The 18,926-nt window shown below is 40.1% G+C and overlaps 1 protein-coding gene across 5 annotated transcripts in view; it reads right to left on the bottom strand.

The window, feature by feature from the left end:
• Positions 1-13,894: 13,894 nt before the first annotated feature.
• Positions 13,895-18,926, bottom strand: part of PID1 (phosphotyrosine interaction domain containing 1) — a 243,177-nt gene continuing 238,145 nt past the window's right edge. For all 5 annotated transcript variants that reach the window (XM_003925451.4, XM_074398922.1, XM_074398925.1 and 2 more), the window contains exon 3: positions 13,895-16,042. In XM_003925451.4, the coding sequence (XP_003925500.1) occupies positions 15,566-16,042 (477 nt within the window). In that variant the 3' untranslated portion in view covers positions 13,895-15,565. The remainder of the gene's footprint in view (positions 16,043-18,926) is intronic.

The raw sequence follows: 18,926 nt of genomic DNA, 5'->3' as shown, positions 1-18,926 counted from the left end.
ATTTGGGGGAAAAAAAAGCATTGAACCAGTTTCTAAGGCTTCTCCCAGTTCTCACAATTTATAACTAGTTATTACTGTTCTCTTTGGGCACATGCCTAGAACTGAACTGGAAACACTTGTAATATGATAGAAACAGAGCTTCATAAAGTCAGAATAGAAGATTTAACGTTTCCTATATCCAGAACTTCACCCTCCTCAGAACTCTTGCCCAGTCTTTCCAATACAGAAGTCTCTTTGAAGTCCTTCTGACTGGGTTAAGAAATCAGTTGTTCTAATCCCCCCCACAACTTTGATCCCCACACAGCCCAGATAGTTTCAAACAGATGAAATCGCTATTCTTCAGTCTCCAGCCATGCTTGAAGGCAGCCAGCAAAGGGTGCCAACCAGCAGCTGAGCCACTGCTGCTTAGTAAAACTTGTGGTGAACTTCAGGATGACAGTCTGTGGCCACAGTCATCACTACTATAAAGCCAAGTCATTGATTCTTTCAGAAGATATTTATGGGTCCCTTCTAAGTGGCAGGCATTGAGTTAGACACTTGGGAACTTAAAATCCAGCAGGGAATGGACAACCATTATTCACAAAGTCATGCCAATAAGAGCACAATTACAAGTGTGATAAGTTCATAGAAAATGCTCACAGTGGCATGCAAGTAGTATATAGTGAAGGCTTTTTGATTTCTCTTCGAGAGGCTAAAGCAGTATTGCTTATGTCATAGGGGTTGGTTTAATACTAGGGGACTGGGGTCAGGAAGTTCATACAACTCCAGGCAGAGGGAATATATGTGAAGGCCATTGGTATGAGTATATAAGGAACTAGGAGTTGACCAGGACACTGAGCTACAGTGAATGATACAGACTTTGGGCCAGGCTCATCACAGGTTTACTTAAGGATAATTAAGAAACAGAGTTTTCTCAGTCTTATTAAGTCTCAAGATTCCCTCTATCCCTCTTCCCACATTTTATCCAGCACATAGAAACAGGTGCATGGCCTTAGCTCAGTTCCTCTTACTTTGAAATGCATGAAGTCATAGCCAGAAAATATAAGCAAGGGCTATTCATAAGGACTCTTTCCAAATGCTCTTCCATTTCCTACTAAAAAAAATACTTTGTTGATGCAGTTACTATCATCATTAACCAAAGATAACATAATCATACTGACATGCATTTCCACAAATTGTTTTTTTCCAGATGGCATATTTTCCAGTAGAAATGGCTTTGTATATCACCTGCTGTTAGTGAATATCTCACACCATATTGTGTCTTCTGGAAAGAATTTTCACCAGGGAAACCAATATTGTGTTTCTATTTTTTTTTCAAAAATCAAAGAGCAACAGAAGTCTTAAATGAATCATTTATGCATAATTTGCATATACATAATGTTCATCTATATAATTTTCATGTATTTGTTATATATATATATATATATGAAAAGTATTCCATATTCATTAGCAAATGAGGAGACTTTTGGAAGCAACAATCATTTCCTAATCACAGCAACATGAGAAGGTCGCTCTTGACGTGAGGTATATTGGGACTAACACTTCTTTTTCTCTCTATTATAAATGTGTTTTCTTAGATGATGAAATGAATTTACAGGACAGAATGCCAAAAAATCAAACCAGAATTTTTTTATCTCCCCTTGGAATAAGAATCTGACTGTAAACTTTAACATCTCCTTTTAAAGTTGGGATACCAAAGACAAAATAATAAAGAGGAGATAATACAAAAGAGCAGAAGGGCACTCTCAGGATTATTTTCACAAAAATACTGATATTAGACAGACATAATGGGTCCTGAAAATTGTAGAGTTTTAAAAAATGAACAATAATTATGATACAATGGCCTACATTTTTAATGATGTGATGAAAATTAGTGTTATACCATTTATTAAAGTAAACAGTACATTGGACTAAATGGCAGTGCATGAAATAACACATTCGTAATAATGAAAGGGCTTCACAAGCCATCAAAGATCCAATTGTCTCATTTGACTATGCTCAGTATAGTTTCAGTACTTTCTTTTGTTTTTCTATGTCCCAATTATTTGAAAAGTGTCCCTAGACGGGGTGTATGTTAGCTCTCTTACCCCAGAGCTATTGATTTATGATGGCTTCTGTATTTCTAGTCTTAAACTCTCTGGGTAAGAAATTAACACATTAAGAAAAAGTAAAAAGAATGATGTGTCTACGACACCCACACTCCTAGTACTTAAGAGATCATCTCTTGTTTTATCATAGTAGGTGCTCCCCATGAAAAGAATTGGGAGGAGTGTCTCGAGTCTCAATCTAAGTTTGTGTAAACTGGGAGAAGTCAGTCTCTCTGGGTTTCAATATTCTTATCTGAAAAATGTTTTAATAACACCTGCTATTTAAATAAATAATATGTAAAAATGCCCAAGATGTAACCTGACTTGTTAGTTCTTCTCATCCTTATTTGAGAAAAGAAATCCTTGAAGTCGGCTCCCAGTTGTAACTTATTTTACCATGAAGAAAGGTGCTGGCCTGACAGGAGTGGCTTAGAAGAGAGACTGCAGAAACATTTTTGTGCCTTACTTAAGCTAAGCATGCCTTGTGCCAGATATCAGCCAAGAGCCTTCACTCGCCTGAAAGGATGGATAAGATGTCAAACTGAGGGGTTAGACAGCTTCATTAGAGTGGTGACGTTTAGCAAAAGGATTAACATCTCTAGACTTAATCGCCTTCCACTATAAAATAAGGATAATGATAGTTCTCTCTGTATATGGTTTTTGTGAGGTATAAAATTAGGGAATGACAATAAAAAGCTGAAAGTGTGATACATGGTAAGTCCTCAATAAATGTTCACTTCTCTTTTTATCTCATTTAAATTTTAACATGTCTTAGGCCCCGCGTTTAGATTGTGACGTGTACAAAGGACAGGAAGGACTGAAATGTATTTTCTGATTAGACAGTAGGTGCCCAGGAAGAGATCAGAAAGAATCGTCAGAATAGTCCAGGGGAAGTTTTGCATTTTGACGTCCTGGGAAAGGCTCTGATGGGAATGAGCCAGTCCAGGGTATGCCTTGCAGTGCAAGTGATGGGAGTGAAACATTTCTTGTGGCTGTCTACCAACAGCTGGCCAGGGAGGAGGCACTATGTCCTGTAATCTGAGCTGAACCCCAATCTGTTGGAAAAGTTCGAGGCCCAAAAGGACTATGGAAAAAGCTACTTAGGGTAGGAGTACCTCTGGAGTGTCTGTGGGACATGTAGACACATCACAGGCTTTGGGACCCAGTATCCTGAGCTCAGACTTAGCTTTGTTTCCAAGTCATTGTGGGCTTCAGCCAACTTCCTTAGGCTTTTGCAACATCAACTCTTCACCTGTAATGAGTGAATGATAATTCCTACTGCATAAGATTCTGTCATCTTAACTGAAATGATGTATTTTGAGTATCACATATCTTGCATATATGCTCAAAACTATTAGTCCTTACTATCTTTATTCCTTTAAAACTCTCTTCTCTCTTTAACCCTCATCCCCAGCCACTACCCATGGAGGAGCCTAATGGACCAGCTAGTACATAGTGCTGAGCCTGAATTAAATGACTTGTTAGTCACCAAATTGTATCTAATTTTCTCTCCAGGAACATCTACAGGGAGGACCTACAGAATTATTTTCTTGATTTCTTTTTCTAGTATATTCTGAGTTTATAAAGAAAGCCTGGAACATGTTACTCCAAATCCCACATCCTAAATACTTAAATAACTCCTGAAATAGCCTCCATTGGAAACCCGATATATTACAGTGTCAGTTGGATTTGCCTAGAAACAAAGAGACAAATTTTAGCACTACCAAAATTATTAGGTTGAAAGGAATTGCAAAGCTCATTAATTTTTCAGAGAAAAGGAGAAATAAAAAGTTTTCCAAGTCCTCTCTGACAGGAACCCATTTTGGCAAAAAAAAAAAAAAAAAAAAAAAGGAGAGGAGAGGAATTTATAAAAAAGAATCTTTAATCGTGATATAACAAAGTCTGACCTTTAGAAAAAGAAATTAAATAATTGGTCTGGAAAATTAGTTTTAGGAATAAATTCTTCCAGCTGTACAGAAGTTCTTTGGTTGCGGGCCAATTGAATGCTGGTATGGGCTTATCTTAAACGAAGTGGCATTGAAGCAGCTTTTTAAACTCTGGCAAAAGATGTTCCTCCACAGTGAGGCATGGGACTAGGATTCCTTAATGTGGTACAGAGGGAGCTGTAACCACATGGCCGGGGTCTGCAGACACAGTGATGCACCACAATTCCAGCATGATTGGAAAATCCCAGATTCCAGGCTTCAAAGCCTCCTTCTCTTTGTGATGTGGAGATTTTAGGTGGATCATCATACTGAGATGCTTGGAAAACACCAATTCCCAAAGGAAACAAGGGACACCACGTGAGGGACTGTGGCATTGGCTGAGACCAGGGTTGGTCTACTCTGGGAAACCTGACCTCAAAAGAGCTGGCTAACATCGTTACATAGAGAAAAGGGCCATCCTGCCTGCTTGAAACCTTCTCATTTCCTTCATTCTTTGATGGCTTCCCCCTCTTAACCTTATTTTCCTCAGCAGACAACCCAGGCCAGTGGTTAGTAGGCACCCGTGCAGTAAAATAAGCAGCTATGTCAGAGAAACAAAAGATGACAAAGGGCAAGTTCAGGGAAATTTAATTTTCTTGTACGATGGGTCTATTGAGATCCATGTTAATTTCATTTCAAGGAATATTTTTTGAAAATTAAGTAATAATAGGCTTCAAAGAAACTCTCTGCTCTGCCCTCGATAAACTAACCACAATGCTGGCTGGCCAAGAGAAACCCAACCCAGAAACTGAGGGCTCTCCAAAGGGGCAGAGTGGATATTTCTGAATCAGACACCCTGGAGTGGAGCCTGCGGTGCCCTCTAAGCTGTGAGCCCTGAAGCAAGACTCAGCAATAACACCTGCCTTATTGTGATGGGGTGAATTGTGTTCCCAGCCACCCAGATTCATAGGATGAAGCCTCAGCCTCAGTATCTCAGAATGTGGCCTTATTTGGGAATAGTGTCATTGCAGATATAATTAGTTAAGATGAAGTCGTAATCCAGTATGACTGTTGTCTTTATAAAACAGGAGAATTTGGAGACAGACAGACAAACACAGACACAGACACACAGATAGAGGAGAACATGATGCGAAGATGAAGCCAGAGATGGAATGATGCAGCAGAAGGGAAACGCAATCAAATGTTGCTGGCAGGTGCCGGAAGCTAGGGGACAGGCACAGAACAGGCTCTCCCTCGCAGCTTCAGAAAGAATCAACTTTGCCAGCACCTTGATCTCAGTCTTCTGGCCCTTAGAACTGGGAGAAAATGCATTTCTGATCTTTACTTTCATTTTTTATTTTTTGTTTATTTCTATTTTGAGGCAGAGTCTTGCTGTGTTGCCCAGGCTGGAGTGCAGTAGCACAATCTCAGCTCACTGCTACCTCTGCCTCCTGGGTTCAATCAATCTTCCCACCTCAGTTTCCCAAATAGCTGAGACCACAGACATGTACCACTACACCTGGCTAATTCATTTCTGTTTTTTTTTTAAGTCTCACATTTAATGGTACTTCAGTACAGCAGTGCTGGAAAACTAATACACTTACATACCCATGGGAGTGGTTCACGTTCAACATTTTATTCATTAAACAAGCATTTATGAGTCCCTCTTAAGTGTCAGCCACCAGGACGGGTTCTGTGAAAGACAGAGGATCAGTCTGTGTGGTTCTCATCCCCTTGGGCTATGCAGCTCAATACAATAGTCACTAGTCATGTGGCTACAGAGCATTTGTGCTATAGAGTGTAAAATACATCCTCAATTTTGCACAATACAAGAATATCACATAAATGTTATATTGATCATGTGCTGAATGACAATTTTTAGAATATATTGGGTTAGATAAAGTCCGCCATTAAGATGAACTTCATCTATTTCTTTTTAACTTTTTAATCGGGCTGCTAGAAAGTTCAAATTCCACATGCTGTTGGTGACAAAGAGCTATTGGACAGCATTGCCTGGGACCTCTGACACTAGGAAAGAAAGCTTTACGTGAAGATGGTGGTAAGCGTGTCTTCATATGACTGGAAGGAAGAGTTTAATGAGCAGAAATGGGTTCATTATGTGATCTAAGAGCAGGGCATGCCAAGGTGAGCCCAGCCCTTCGGAGAATTTAAAAAGTGCTCTTCCGGTGATTTGACAGGTATCCATGGAAGAGTAAAAGAAGAAAATGAAAATCCCAACACAGGCAGCACTGACTGGACACTACCAAGACGCCAAGCCCCAGGCTAAATGCTTCGCATATATTCACTCCTCTAATTCTCATTGCAGCTCTGTGATTTAGGCATCTATTTTCCCCATTTTACAGGTGAAAAAAGCTGAGGCCCAAGTTGTTAAGTTCTTTGCCCAGAGCAACCCAGGCCCAGGGTTTGAAGCTGAACCTGGAATTTCAGGTGAGAGACAGCTCGTGAATAATTTCTGTAAGCAGGTTGCAACCGCTCATACCTGTAATCCCAGCACTTCAGAAGGCTGAGGTGGGAGGATCACATGAGCTCAGGAGTTCGAAACCAACCTGGACAATTTAGTAAGACCCTGTCTCTGAAAAAAAAGTTTGTTTCTTGCAATGAAATATAAAATTAGGGAAGGAAAGCAAGCAGAGAGGGAGGTAAAATGTTAATGAGTTTCTCTTGCAGACAAAAAGGACTTGAAGGATTTTAAGCGAAAGTCTGAGGAATCAAATTTGGGTTTTAGGACAACAGGAGCTCTGGAGGCTGAGAAGCATGGTGGGGCTGGAGGTTGTGTGTTCAGATTCCTTGCCTAGAAATACGAGAGTAAACCAGACAGCGCCCTGCTACTATGGACTTTGAGGGATACGGTGCCCTCAGGAGGCATTTTCCAGAGAAAAGCCAAATGTCACACATCTAGAAGACCTGAGGGCACAGAGCTGGTTCCACTGAAACTGAGTGATGCTGGGCCCCTTCATTCCTTCTTCAGGAGCTGCTGTTGTATGACATCAGCCCGTCCCTGCCATGACACTTCTGGGGCTGGGAAAGGCCGGCCAATGGAAGGGCTGAGACAGAAGAAGAAATAAACGAGACATCTGCCCAAGATCCCACCTTAATAAATGAGTGTCACACCAGGTTTTACCTTCAGGTTTCAGGGCTTTCTGGCATGGATTTCAGAAAGCTCATCCCTGGGTTTCCCCAGAAAGGATTTTATCTCATTTTCTGAGATGCCTGATGAGTGGGTTGTGCCACACTTTCCCTCAAGAGTAATAGAGGAGAAATACCAGTAAGGAAACAAAGCTTTTGACTATTTAACAAGCAATTTTCATATGACAGCATTGAGCATGTGATGGGCCAAAGCTCACAATGGTTTTGATTCTGAGGGTTAGAAGTAAGACAGCCGCCACTGCAGTCAGATTAAGTGGCTTTTCTGCAGAAGACAACCTTCGAGTCATCAACAGCCCCTTGGAGCTCCCTAGGGCTCCCTCTGTGCGCTCTTGTGAAGCATGTGTCATAGTGAAGTACCCAGCTTCTGAGGTGCTATACATCTGAGCCTCAGTCCTGATTCTGTCTCTGACTGGCAGTGCAACGTTTGGCAAATGTCTTAACCTCTTTCAGCCGGGATGCCCCACTCTCATAAACCTTAACACAGTACCTGGCCCAGCGTGTGTATATGGTAAAAATGTTAAGTCCCACCTTTTTCCCATCTCCTTAAGCACAGATCATGTGGGTTAACGACAGGCAATAACAGAAGAGGGAAAAAAGATCAACATGTAATCACTTTTAGGAAAAATAATATCAATATTAACCAACAACTCCCGAAAAAAAAATATCTTAAGTACCAATATATGGGTCAAACTCATGCCTGCTATTTCTATGGCAAACTGAGAGAAAATCACATCCTCTGAGAGATAATTACACAAAGGCCTTCTCTCGGCTGACAGGCTGCAAATGGTTGCTCTTCCTCTGGCCTGATGCCTCCTCGCTCTACTTTCTAAGGGACAGCCTGTACTAGAGAAGTGTGAGGTGGTTTCCAACGGCCGCTTGGCTATGTTCACTGTCGCCCCTTGAGCAGGGTGCAAGCCGCATGAAGTCATGCTCAGAATCTCATACATCATTTGTATTAAGCTAACATATCCTAAATTGGCAGTGGAGCAATGCAATCACAAGTACATTAGCAGAGCTGAAAAATCACAAAACACTGAACTTGACATAAAACCAGGCCACTACAAATAATTTTCATAATTGTTTTACTATATGACTTGATAAGTTATTGAGCTTCTTAAGGTGATCTACAATCATGCTGGATCTTGATAAGTGAAGAAAAAGAAGACAGAAAGCAACTGGTAGCAAAGGGAAAACTATTACAGCTTGGTGATCAGAAAAATAATTTCAACTGCTTTAACAGATGTTTTTTATGAGAGAAAAAGAAGACTTCAGCCATTTATCATTTTTGTTTTTTGGTTAATTGAACCAAACATTTATACAAACTAAAAGGGAAGATGTATATAACTTATGGATATTTTAAAAGAAGAGGGCTTTATTACTTTCAAGACTCCAAATCCTAGAATTCCTTTAACCATCTGTTGCTCCACTGAGAACCCATTTTAATAGATAAAAAAGAATGGCTTGAAACTAGCACGTCAAAACCACAATTTCACTCATGCCAACTTCCTCTTATGCTGAAATTACACTGTATCTAGCAAATTGTTATTTTAATATGTGAAAGCAGTGTTTCCCAAGTAGACAATACTTCCAATAGCAATGTTATTAAAATAAGCATAAAATTTAAATGTTCAAGGCTAAAACCACAAACACAATTAGTTTTATCTAAATTATTGAGGTTTTACTATATCAACTTCTAAAACTGTAGTACTAAATTCTAGGAAAAGCTACTGCAATTGAAATGGGAAAGGCGAAAAGATAATTTGGCAGAAGGCTGATTAAAAGTCCAATTCCATCTCAAGCCCCCCATTTAAGATGTTTCTATACAGACAATAGGATCTATGTGAAGATAATCTAATTATGAACGTCATGAAATTTGTTAGATTTTGTTTGCTGTGCAAAATTGGAATCAGAACCACTCTGTTCAGAGCTATAATGAGTTTTAGCATTTGTTGATCCCAAATTTACATTTTAAAATGACCATAGATGAGGCCTGGCTGGCACTGTAGCTCATGCCTGTAATCCCAGTACTTTGAAAGGCCAAGGTGGGCAGATCACATGAGCCCAGGAGTTCAAGACCAGCCTGGGGAACAGAGTGAGATTCTGTCTCCAAAAAAATACCAAAATAGCCAGATGTGGTTCTGTGAATGTGTAGTCCCAGCTTCTTGGGGGGGCTGAAAAAGGACGATTGCTTGAGCAGAGGTGGAGGCTGCAATGAGCCAAAATCATGCCACTGCACTTCAACCCAAGTGACAGAGTCAGATCCTATTTCAACAACAACAACAAAAGACTATATGGATGGATACAATGCTTTGTTACCAACTGTAGTCAGCATGTCGTACAATGTTCTTTTGAACTTATTCCTCCTATTTACCCAACATCTCCTCAACTCCCAAATCCCCGGCCTCTAGTAATCACAATTCTTCTCTCTGCTTCTGTGACTTTGACATTTTGAGATTCTACACATATGTGAGATCAAGATTCTACACATACGTGATATCATGCGGTATTCGTCTCTCTGTGTCTGGTTTACTTTACTTAATGTTCTCTAGTTGCTGCAAATGACAGGATTTTCTTATTGTGTAAGACTGAATGGTATCCCCTGTGAATATGCACCACATTTTCTTTATCCCTTCATCCTTTGGTGGACAGTTACTTTGTTCTCACATCTTGGCTATTGCGACTAGTGTTGCAATAAACATGGGAATGCAGACATCTCTTTGACACATTGATTTCATTTCCTTTGTGTATATACCCAGTAGTGGAATTGCTGGATCATATGGTTCTTTTAATATTTTGAAGATCTTTTATACTGTTTTTCCATAATGGCTGTACTGATTTACATTCCCACCAACGGTGTGCAAGGGTTCTCTTTTCTCTACATCCTTTCCAGCAATTGTTATCTTTTGATTCTTTGATAATAGCCATCCCAACAGGTGTGAGATAACTTACTGTGCTTTTAATTTCCTGAAAATTGCTTAGAGAATAAATTTTAAGTGTTGTCACCAGAAGAAATTACATGTCTGTGGGAGACTGTATATATTAATTAACTTAGTCATTCTCCAATGTACACATACTTGAAAGCATCATGTGGCAAAATGTAAACATATATATTTTTTTATTTGTTCATTGAAATAAATTAATTTTTAACAATAAGTGAACTTGGATGCAGGCAACTCTTGGCTCTTTCTTGAAAGTGGGTATTTCCTTAAGTGTTTCTCTTAAACTTTGCTCCCAGAAGATAAAGAATGCTCTAGAATAGCAACCAGGGCCATGTAATGATAGGCCTTTTATCAAGCAGGTCTTACGTAGTATCATGTTTTATTTCACAAACTTCAGAATGTTTTTAAATGACCCAATTTTAATGTGTATGCTTAGATAAAGAGAGGAATACATTGTCATTAAGAAAATATATTTTTGGGGAGGCTGAGATGACTCAACTGCATGAGTTCAGGAGTGTAAGGCGAATCTAGAAAACATTGCTAAACCCCATCTTTACAAAAAATAGAAAAATTAGCCAGGCATGATGGCAGGCACCTGTAGTCCAAGCTACTCAGAAGGCTGAAGCAGGAGGATCACTTGGGCCCAGGACTTTGAAGCTATACTGAGCCATGGTCAAGCCACTACACTCTAGCCTGGGTGACAGAGTGAGACCCTGCCTCAAAAAAATAATAAATATATATATATGAAATATATTTATTGTATATTATATATATAAAAATATACATATATGTGTGTATTTTTAAACAGGTGTGGGCATGAAAGTATTGGTAATTACTGGTAATTCATTTACTAGCACGTTCCAAAATAAAACACTTTCCCCATAAGATTGTGTGTTAGATTTAACACAAAGGCTTTATTTGCATGTGTCCAAAATAAGAGCAGTTTGCTTTTACCTAACCAGATGTTTTTCTTTCTAAGCTTGGGTTTAAGTGTCATACATAGTTTTCTTCTGGTGACTGTTATCAGTTGGCACCACTTCAGAAGGACCACCACAAGTTCTCAAGCTGAACAATGTATCCCATAAAATTATTCCAAGAACCAAATCTTGGCATCTCACAGGAAAATTTCTTGAAGATCAATAAGAATCTGGGAGTTTGACAATTACAGGAATTTTCACCTTGACTCTAGATTACTTTAAGGTGTATCTGGGAGATGGAAAGAGACTTAAGGAATGGCTTTAGTAAGCTATGAAGAAGCAACCTGTCATCACATCCTACCTGACTGAAAAAAAATTTCATAAAAGGAATTTAGAATAATCTGGAGTGTTCCACAATCTTGTCTAATTTTATGTCAATGGATCATGAACCAAAAAGATGTTCTCTGGAATTCAGAGCGTATATTCTCTTCCCTTCTAAAATGTGAGAAAGTCTAAAACATGTCATGTAAATAAACATCTAAGAGAGAAAAAAAGAGAAGGCAGAAAAAGGGAAAGAGGAAGGAAGGGTGAAAGAAGAAAAGAAGAAATGAGAAAAAGCAGAAGGGAGTTCATAAGGAAAACAATGTTTTCTAAAGTATAAATTTGGGGGAAGCCCAGGTGAATTCACATGCTTTATACTGTCAGAAAGTAAAAACACCTCTCCCAACATTATCTTTCTTCTCTTTCAGGGTCGGAAATGAACAGGAACAAATGCATGACAGGAGTGGTGTAATCTGCTAAATGCAGGTGTCTTAAAATGCAGCATCTGTCTGCTTCCTTGGGATAATGCTCATTTCATTTCAGTCCTGTGACACTGGATATCTAACATTGTTTTTCTTGTCATAAGCAGCCATAATTTCATTTGGGTATTAGGTAAGGGGCAATGTTTTTCTTCAGTAAAAAGCCATCTGCTCACCTTTGGAGAAGTGAGCAAGGGAGTCGCTAGGATACCTTCGGGGTTTTAAGACTCCGTCCTAGAACCTGCAAATCGAAGAAACACATGGAAATTTTTCTTTCCATCTGTCTATCCCTCCATCCACCCTGCTAGCCAGCTAACAGAAACTAAATGAGTCCCTCCCAAGTGCCGGGTCCTGCCATAGGAGCTGGCGATAAACATGAACAAAAGAGACAAAACCCTCATCTTAAAAACGTTGACACCCAAGAGGTTGAAACAGACATTTACATAATTATACAAATAAATATGTAATTTAAAACTCCAATGAATGACATGAAGGAAAATGACAAGAGGCCATAAAATCCTGTAACAGACGGACTTGATTGAGAATTTTAACACATCCTCAGAAAAACAAAACAAACAAAACAGGCATCTTGATTCTGTCGAAGTAGAAAACTGTGTCCATTTTGCCTATAGCCAGGAAAATACTTAAGCAAAACTTCAGATTATGTTATTTGGGTTCAAAAACATTTCTTGGGACTTTGCTTTTAATACTGTTGGTATCAAACACACTTCAAAAATGAACAGTAAAGCATGCTTATTTATAATTTTAGTGCATCAATTTGAAATGAGCTAGAAGGTTTCAAGAGGAATAGGAATGAAAACTCCGAAGGAGGTGGACCTTGTCTTGACAGAGCAACAGCACTGGACCAGAAGTCAGAGGGATCTATTCTCCTAAACCTGTCCTAGCTGTGCTACTGTGGCCAAGTGATGTCACCTCTCTCAGGCTGAGTTTCCTCATCTCTGAAATAACTGCTATGCCTGCCTATAGGGTTCTTCTTAGGAGCATCTGAGTAATGTACATGAAAGTGCTTTGTGATCACTAGCAAAGAAAATATAGTACAGAAAGTGGGCATACAAAGTATCAAAAGATAATAACGCAAAACTGAATCACCCTTCAGAGAGGAATCAGGATTGGCCACCCCAAAAGACTTCATTAGCTAATTGGAAGATATCATCGCGTGTCTATCTTTAATTTGCTTACCAATCATCCCCAGCAAAAACTCATGCCAATATTATCAGAGCCAATTACCTAGCGCATTATGTTTCGTAGTCTGAAAAAAAAAAAAAAAAAAAAAGAAAAAACAAACAAACTAGCAAATGCTTGCTGCAGTAAGTAACCACGTGTGCACTTAGGATTCAACTCAACTTTTACTCAGCAAGGAAAAGGGCACTCTTGAAATACACTCTGGCTTTTTTTTTTTCTTTTTAAATGTGTATTCAAGGACAACAAAGAAACTGAAATTGAGAAAAGTCCGACCTGAGAGAACTGCCATTTCAATCAGAGGAGTTAGGTGATAATTCTCACTTGAACTCATCTCTTTATGACAGGCACATATACTTTTACTTTGGAAGTCTTTATATATGTTACTGATTCCATGAAGGGTATTGCTCAGAAGATACAGGCTCCATGGTCACCTGTCTTGCTTATTTAATCGGGCCATTCTGAGATATCATAGCCTGGAGGAGACATTCTTTAACCAGTCCCATCAGAAAAAAAAAAAAAAAATCACTCAGTGTTTACCTTCCAAGATTTCAGTTATAGGTTCTTCAAAGACATGCACAAGATTTTTGTAAATAGCAATCATTTGCAAAATGTTCCGGAAGACTCTGCACTGAAACAAATCCACCATAGTAAGGAACTCTTTCAACTGCTGCCACTTATTTCAGGGGCATGCAGAAATTAAAAACAAATTGAGCATTTAGAAAACAAGATATTTTAAACATAATCAAGCAATAGGTTATTTATGACCAAGTTTAAAACTATTTTTTGGTAGAACGATTAGGTCTAATTTGTTCTTCATGTTTTCATTACTTGAAAGAGGACAGACACATAAATTACGAAACTCCTCAGCTTTATTAATGCAAACATATTTTTATTAAAGAATGAATGCATTTATGCTAAAGAATAGCTTACATATGTTGTAAAGCAACAAGCATATCTTCAAGAAGTGAGTCCTCCTCAATATGACTCCATGCTTATTCTACATGCCTGAAAACTGGGCCCACACACAGGGGCACACGAACACGCACACAAACGCAGATACGGACACACAGATACGCACACCAAAACGCCGACACCATCACTCTCCAGATTGGATCAGCTCTCATTTAAGGCTTCTTAGGTGTCGCGGTGCCCCTAACATTACCAGGATTGAGAACAGACTTTTAGGAAGGAGCAGCATTACTTGGAAAATTAGTCATCTGCTCTTGGCCTCCAATGTACGTATTTTAACAAATACTTAGAATTTCATTCAATGTTGACTCTGTATAATATTTAAAGTACCATAAAACAGAGAAATCTCAGGATATTTTAGTGAGAACTTCTCATTCAAAATAAACAAAAATGGGCAATTCTGGCCCTAAGATATCATCAGTTGCATGATAACGCAGTAAGATTTCCCTTTAGGTTAAGATGATGTGGGTTCTCTAGACAAGTCAAGTTTATCTAACTCATTCCCTATCTAAGTACAATGAGTGCTGAGTGAAGGAGGCAAGGCTTCCTTGGTGATACCAAATCAGATATGAAGCTTGCCATCAAGGATGCATCAAACAGAACCATTAATTAAATAAGTTACCATAAGTCTCAGCTGGATCAAAGGAGAGCTGACCTACAGTGTGTTCACTTGTTGATCACTCATTCCCCTTTGCCTGGGCTTCTGTGGTTGGGGTTGTTGGTTTAAACTCCTGGTTTGTCTGACTGTTTATTTCATTTGCTTGGTTGTTTTCTTCCTTTTGGTGTCCTGCAATGTATGTTGAGATTGCATCCCTCTAGGGATGTTAGAAGGGGAAAGAGGGTGGACAGGGCAGGAGGAGGGAAAGGGGAGGGGTCGTTAGTAGTTGCGAGTATTCTAAGAAAATAGATGAAGTGAATACAATAAGAGGGTACTATATGGTATATTTATGTAAATAAAAGCATTATCGTTAACTGTGAATTAACTGCCAACTATCAGGTTGTTAGTTGTAAAGCTCAATAAAGGCTGTGCTGATTCACGTATGGAGAAGGGCATCTGCCATGGGAGAGAAATGAAGGGCTCCCCCAAGATGTTCCTTCCCCCCTGTGGCCAGCGTCTCCATCAGCACCCCGCCTGCCCCACTAGAGATCCCATAAGTGTCCCTAACATTCTTGTGGAATTTCATAAGGCAGATGGGAATGGCCCATCCAATACCAGCCGCAGAGTATTTGCCTGAGGGTGGTGAAAACTGGCATGGAGCTCTCCCACAGACAGGCATCGGGAAATGAGAAAAATAAGAAGAGAGCCTCGAACCTTCCTCCCCAGCCACACTCCCACCCTCCTCACAGTCACAGCAGCAGCAGCAGGTTTCAATGTAACGTAATTACTTTAATGATACATTTCTTTAGATTGAGAATTGCTCTTCTGAATTTAAAAAGCTCGATCAGCCAATACTTTGGCAGTCTTTTCATCCCAAATTTGAAACGTTGCTTACTCATCCATTCATCCCCTTGAACTCCGTGACCAATGCTGCCTTTGCTGAAGCGTCTCAAGTTCATTCAGCCGTCATCGGACTCCAATTCCTGGGAAACCTCTTCGGAGGAGCTGTTGCTGTGGATCCGCCCGTCGCTCTTCATACTGTGGAAAGTCTTCCTGAAGGCCTCCATCATGGCGTGGGCCAGTTTCTTGGCCTCCAGCTTGCTCTCGCACTCCACGGCGTGGCAGTCCATCTGGTAGGACAGGTCGTCATTGATCTCCCTGTACACCCAGGCGAAGATGTTGGGGCTCACGTTGTGGTCGGCGGTGCAGTAGGCGATGCGGGCCACCTGGAAGGTATCCATGTGCACGGTGGCCTCTCCTTTGTGGTCCAGGTGATGGAGCCACACTTGGAATGGCCGGATTTCCAGGAGGGCATTGGCTGGAAAGACGTCCTCTCGGGCTAGTGTGTGCTTCTTCCAGAGCTCGATGACTGGCTTTTCTGTGCAGCCTGACAAAAATTGCATGCCAGTGGTGGAGACTTTGCCCAGGTAGGTAACCTGCAGAAGCAAGAGAGGAAGAAAAGGGAGGCATCAGCAGGTGGCTCCTTGTTCTGATAGACTGAATCAGAGTAGGTGTTTCACACGGTCATGGTGTCACACTGGGAAGGTGAAGACACTTTTTTCTTGCTCCCTGAAAGAATAACTCATCAGAATTTCTACCATTTCTCTCTAATGAGTTGCCTCCTTGGCAAATGTATCGGAATTATTTGACTAGAGTTGGATTCTAAAATCGAATTTCTAGAGAACTACTCTCCCTCTCCCTCCTTTTTTAAACCCCAATTACAATGAAGAGTAGGATCTTTCACATAATTTGGCATTTCTTTAACACCATAAAATCATTCAAAGTTTATTTTTCAGCCAAACACACACATAACTGAATAATAGAGAGGAATCAAAAGGACACTGCATTTGGAAAAACAAAATCTTTATTAAACTTATCTCCTAGCCTGGGTCTCTTTCCAAATCTCTCAATGTTTGATTTCACTTAGCCTGCTTGCTTCTGATGCCAAGGATGCAAAAACTGTTCTCTTGAAATTATGGCCTAAATCATGATTGTTTTTCTTCCCAAGATAATTTTAAACAATAACAGCAGTGCCAGTTGTTTTTTAACCTACGCAGTTTTTGAACGGATGAGCATCTGGTTATGTGATAATAAACAAAAGTTTTACAGATGAATGAAGAAAAATAATTCCGAATGATTCAAATACTGTCTTTTTCAAAACTTGTTTTTAATATGCCAAGAAGAGATTTTCGTTCTTTCTTTTTTTATTCATTCCAGAAAATGCACAGAATTATTATTATTGGGACGTAAGCATTATGGAAAGGCATAAAACTTGAGATCATCTAAGAAATAACACAAAATAGTATACAATTACACTTAAAATCAGTGACACAAATAGAAATACTGTGGACGTGAGGAGGGAAAGACCCAAAAAAGGTCCATGGAAATAGTGAGAACTGAGAGGGAACATTTGGTCACAATGATTCCAAACAATGTGTATGTTTAGTGGGACAATAAAGGCCATACATAAAAAAATTAAAATACAGAAGTTGAGTGTTATTGTAACTTTGCGACAAGAGTCAACTTGATAGTCCCTTTAAAAAGATAACTTCTTAGTAAAGATGTATAAGGTGATACATTCCAGAAGCATTTATTGGGAACCTCTTATACACAATGGCAATATAACACACAAGTGTGAGGGAATGCTGTGAAAGTGGGGAGGGCCGAAAATCCACAGGAAAAAAATAACTGAATATTCATTCGGGGGACAGGCTTTGAGGCAGGTGAAGTTGAGGTTTAAATCCGAGCTCCACAGTTCACCAGGACAAAACTCTCACCCTTGGCAGGTGCACTGCTATGACTATGACGTAAGGCAGGCCGTGGAAAGGGCAGGAAGGGGAACAGCAAAGTTCTCTGAGCATCCAGGAGAGGGCGCAGTGACATCCCGGATAACAGAAGGCCTCAGGAAGAGGCATTGGATTTCAAAACATCAGGCCTCAAAAGCTACACAGAAGCCCAGCAAGTCAAGCAGCTAAAGAGGAGGAGGGGAAAGTAAAGGCAAGGCTGCAGTAGAGAAACTCTCAACCAGCTCGGACAAGAGGGTGCGCTGACCTGAGCGTGCACAAAGCCATAGCCCAAGACAGCCCTGGAGCAGAGGGCCTGTAAGAGGTCCACGATCTCTGGATAAAAATAGGCTGAGCTCTGCGGGGTGGCCCCACATGACGAATCGGGGCAGCATTGCTCCTGCTGGAATGCCAGGGAAGGGCTAAGGTCGAAGGAGTTCCTGGATGTGACAGAGGTTGTGAACTCCGACTTTCCTCATGCCAGGAAGAACGGTGGATGGGGAGGCCTGACTGATAGCAGAAACATAGCCAGGAGGTAAGGGTGGCCTGAATTAGGAACAGAGGCAGTGGGAAAGGAGAGGAGGAGACGGAATAATATTGCAGGACTAAAATTCACGGTACAGGTTGAGTATCCCTTATACAAAATGCTTGGGACCAGAAGTGTTACAAATTTCAGAGATTTTCAGATTTTGGAATATTTGCATATACATAATGAGATATCTTAGGGAGAGAAACTAAGTCTGAACATGAAATTTATTTATGATTGATTCACGTATACCTTATACACATAGCCTTTAGTTTTACATAATAGTTTTAATCATTAGATGCATCAAACAAAGTTCGTGTAAATTGAGCCATCAGAAGGCAAAGGTGTCCCTATTTCGACCACTCATGTGGACAATCTGTGGTTGTTTGATGCCAAATAAATTGTGTTTATCCACCAAATAGACTGCATAAACAGACAATGTCCACATATTTTAAAAGGGAGCTCACACAATGGGAGAAAACATTTGCAAATCATGTATGTAATAAGTAATTAACATCTGGAATACATACAGAACACCTAAAAGTCAACAACAAAAAGTCAAACAACCTAACTTAAAAATGGGCCAAGGCATCAACAGTAGACTGGAGAAAGTGCTGGCTTGTAATCCCAGCACTTTGGGAAGCCAAGGAGGGTGGATTACTTGAGGTCAGGAGTTCAAGATCACCCTGGCCAACATAATGAAACCCATCTCTACTAAAAATACAAAAATTAGCTGGGGGTGGTGTGTGCCTATAGTCCCAGCTACTCAAAGGCCGAGGCAGGAGAATCACTTGAACCTACAGGAGGCGGGGGTTGCAATGGGCTATGATCTCACCACTGCACTCCAGCCTCTATATTCATACATATATACCATGTATGAATACTATGCAGCCATGAAAAGAACGAAATCACGTACTTTGCAACAACACAGATGTGGCTGGAGGCCACTGTTCGAAGTGAATGCAGGAACAGAAAACCGAATACCACATATTCCCACTTATAAGTAGGAGC

The sequence above is a fragment of the Saimiri boliviensis genome, chromosome 5 (assembly GCF_048565385.1).
Source record: "Saimiri boliviensis isolate mSaiBol1 chromosome 5, mSaiBol1.pri, whole genome shotgun sequence".
NCBI lineage: Eukaryota > Metazoa > Chordata > Mammalia > Primates > Cebidae > Saimiri > Saimiri boliviensis.
The sequence above is the reverse complement of the archived record's forward strand: the minus strand, read 5'-3'. Positions and strand labels throughout refer to the sequence as shown.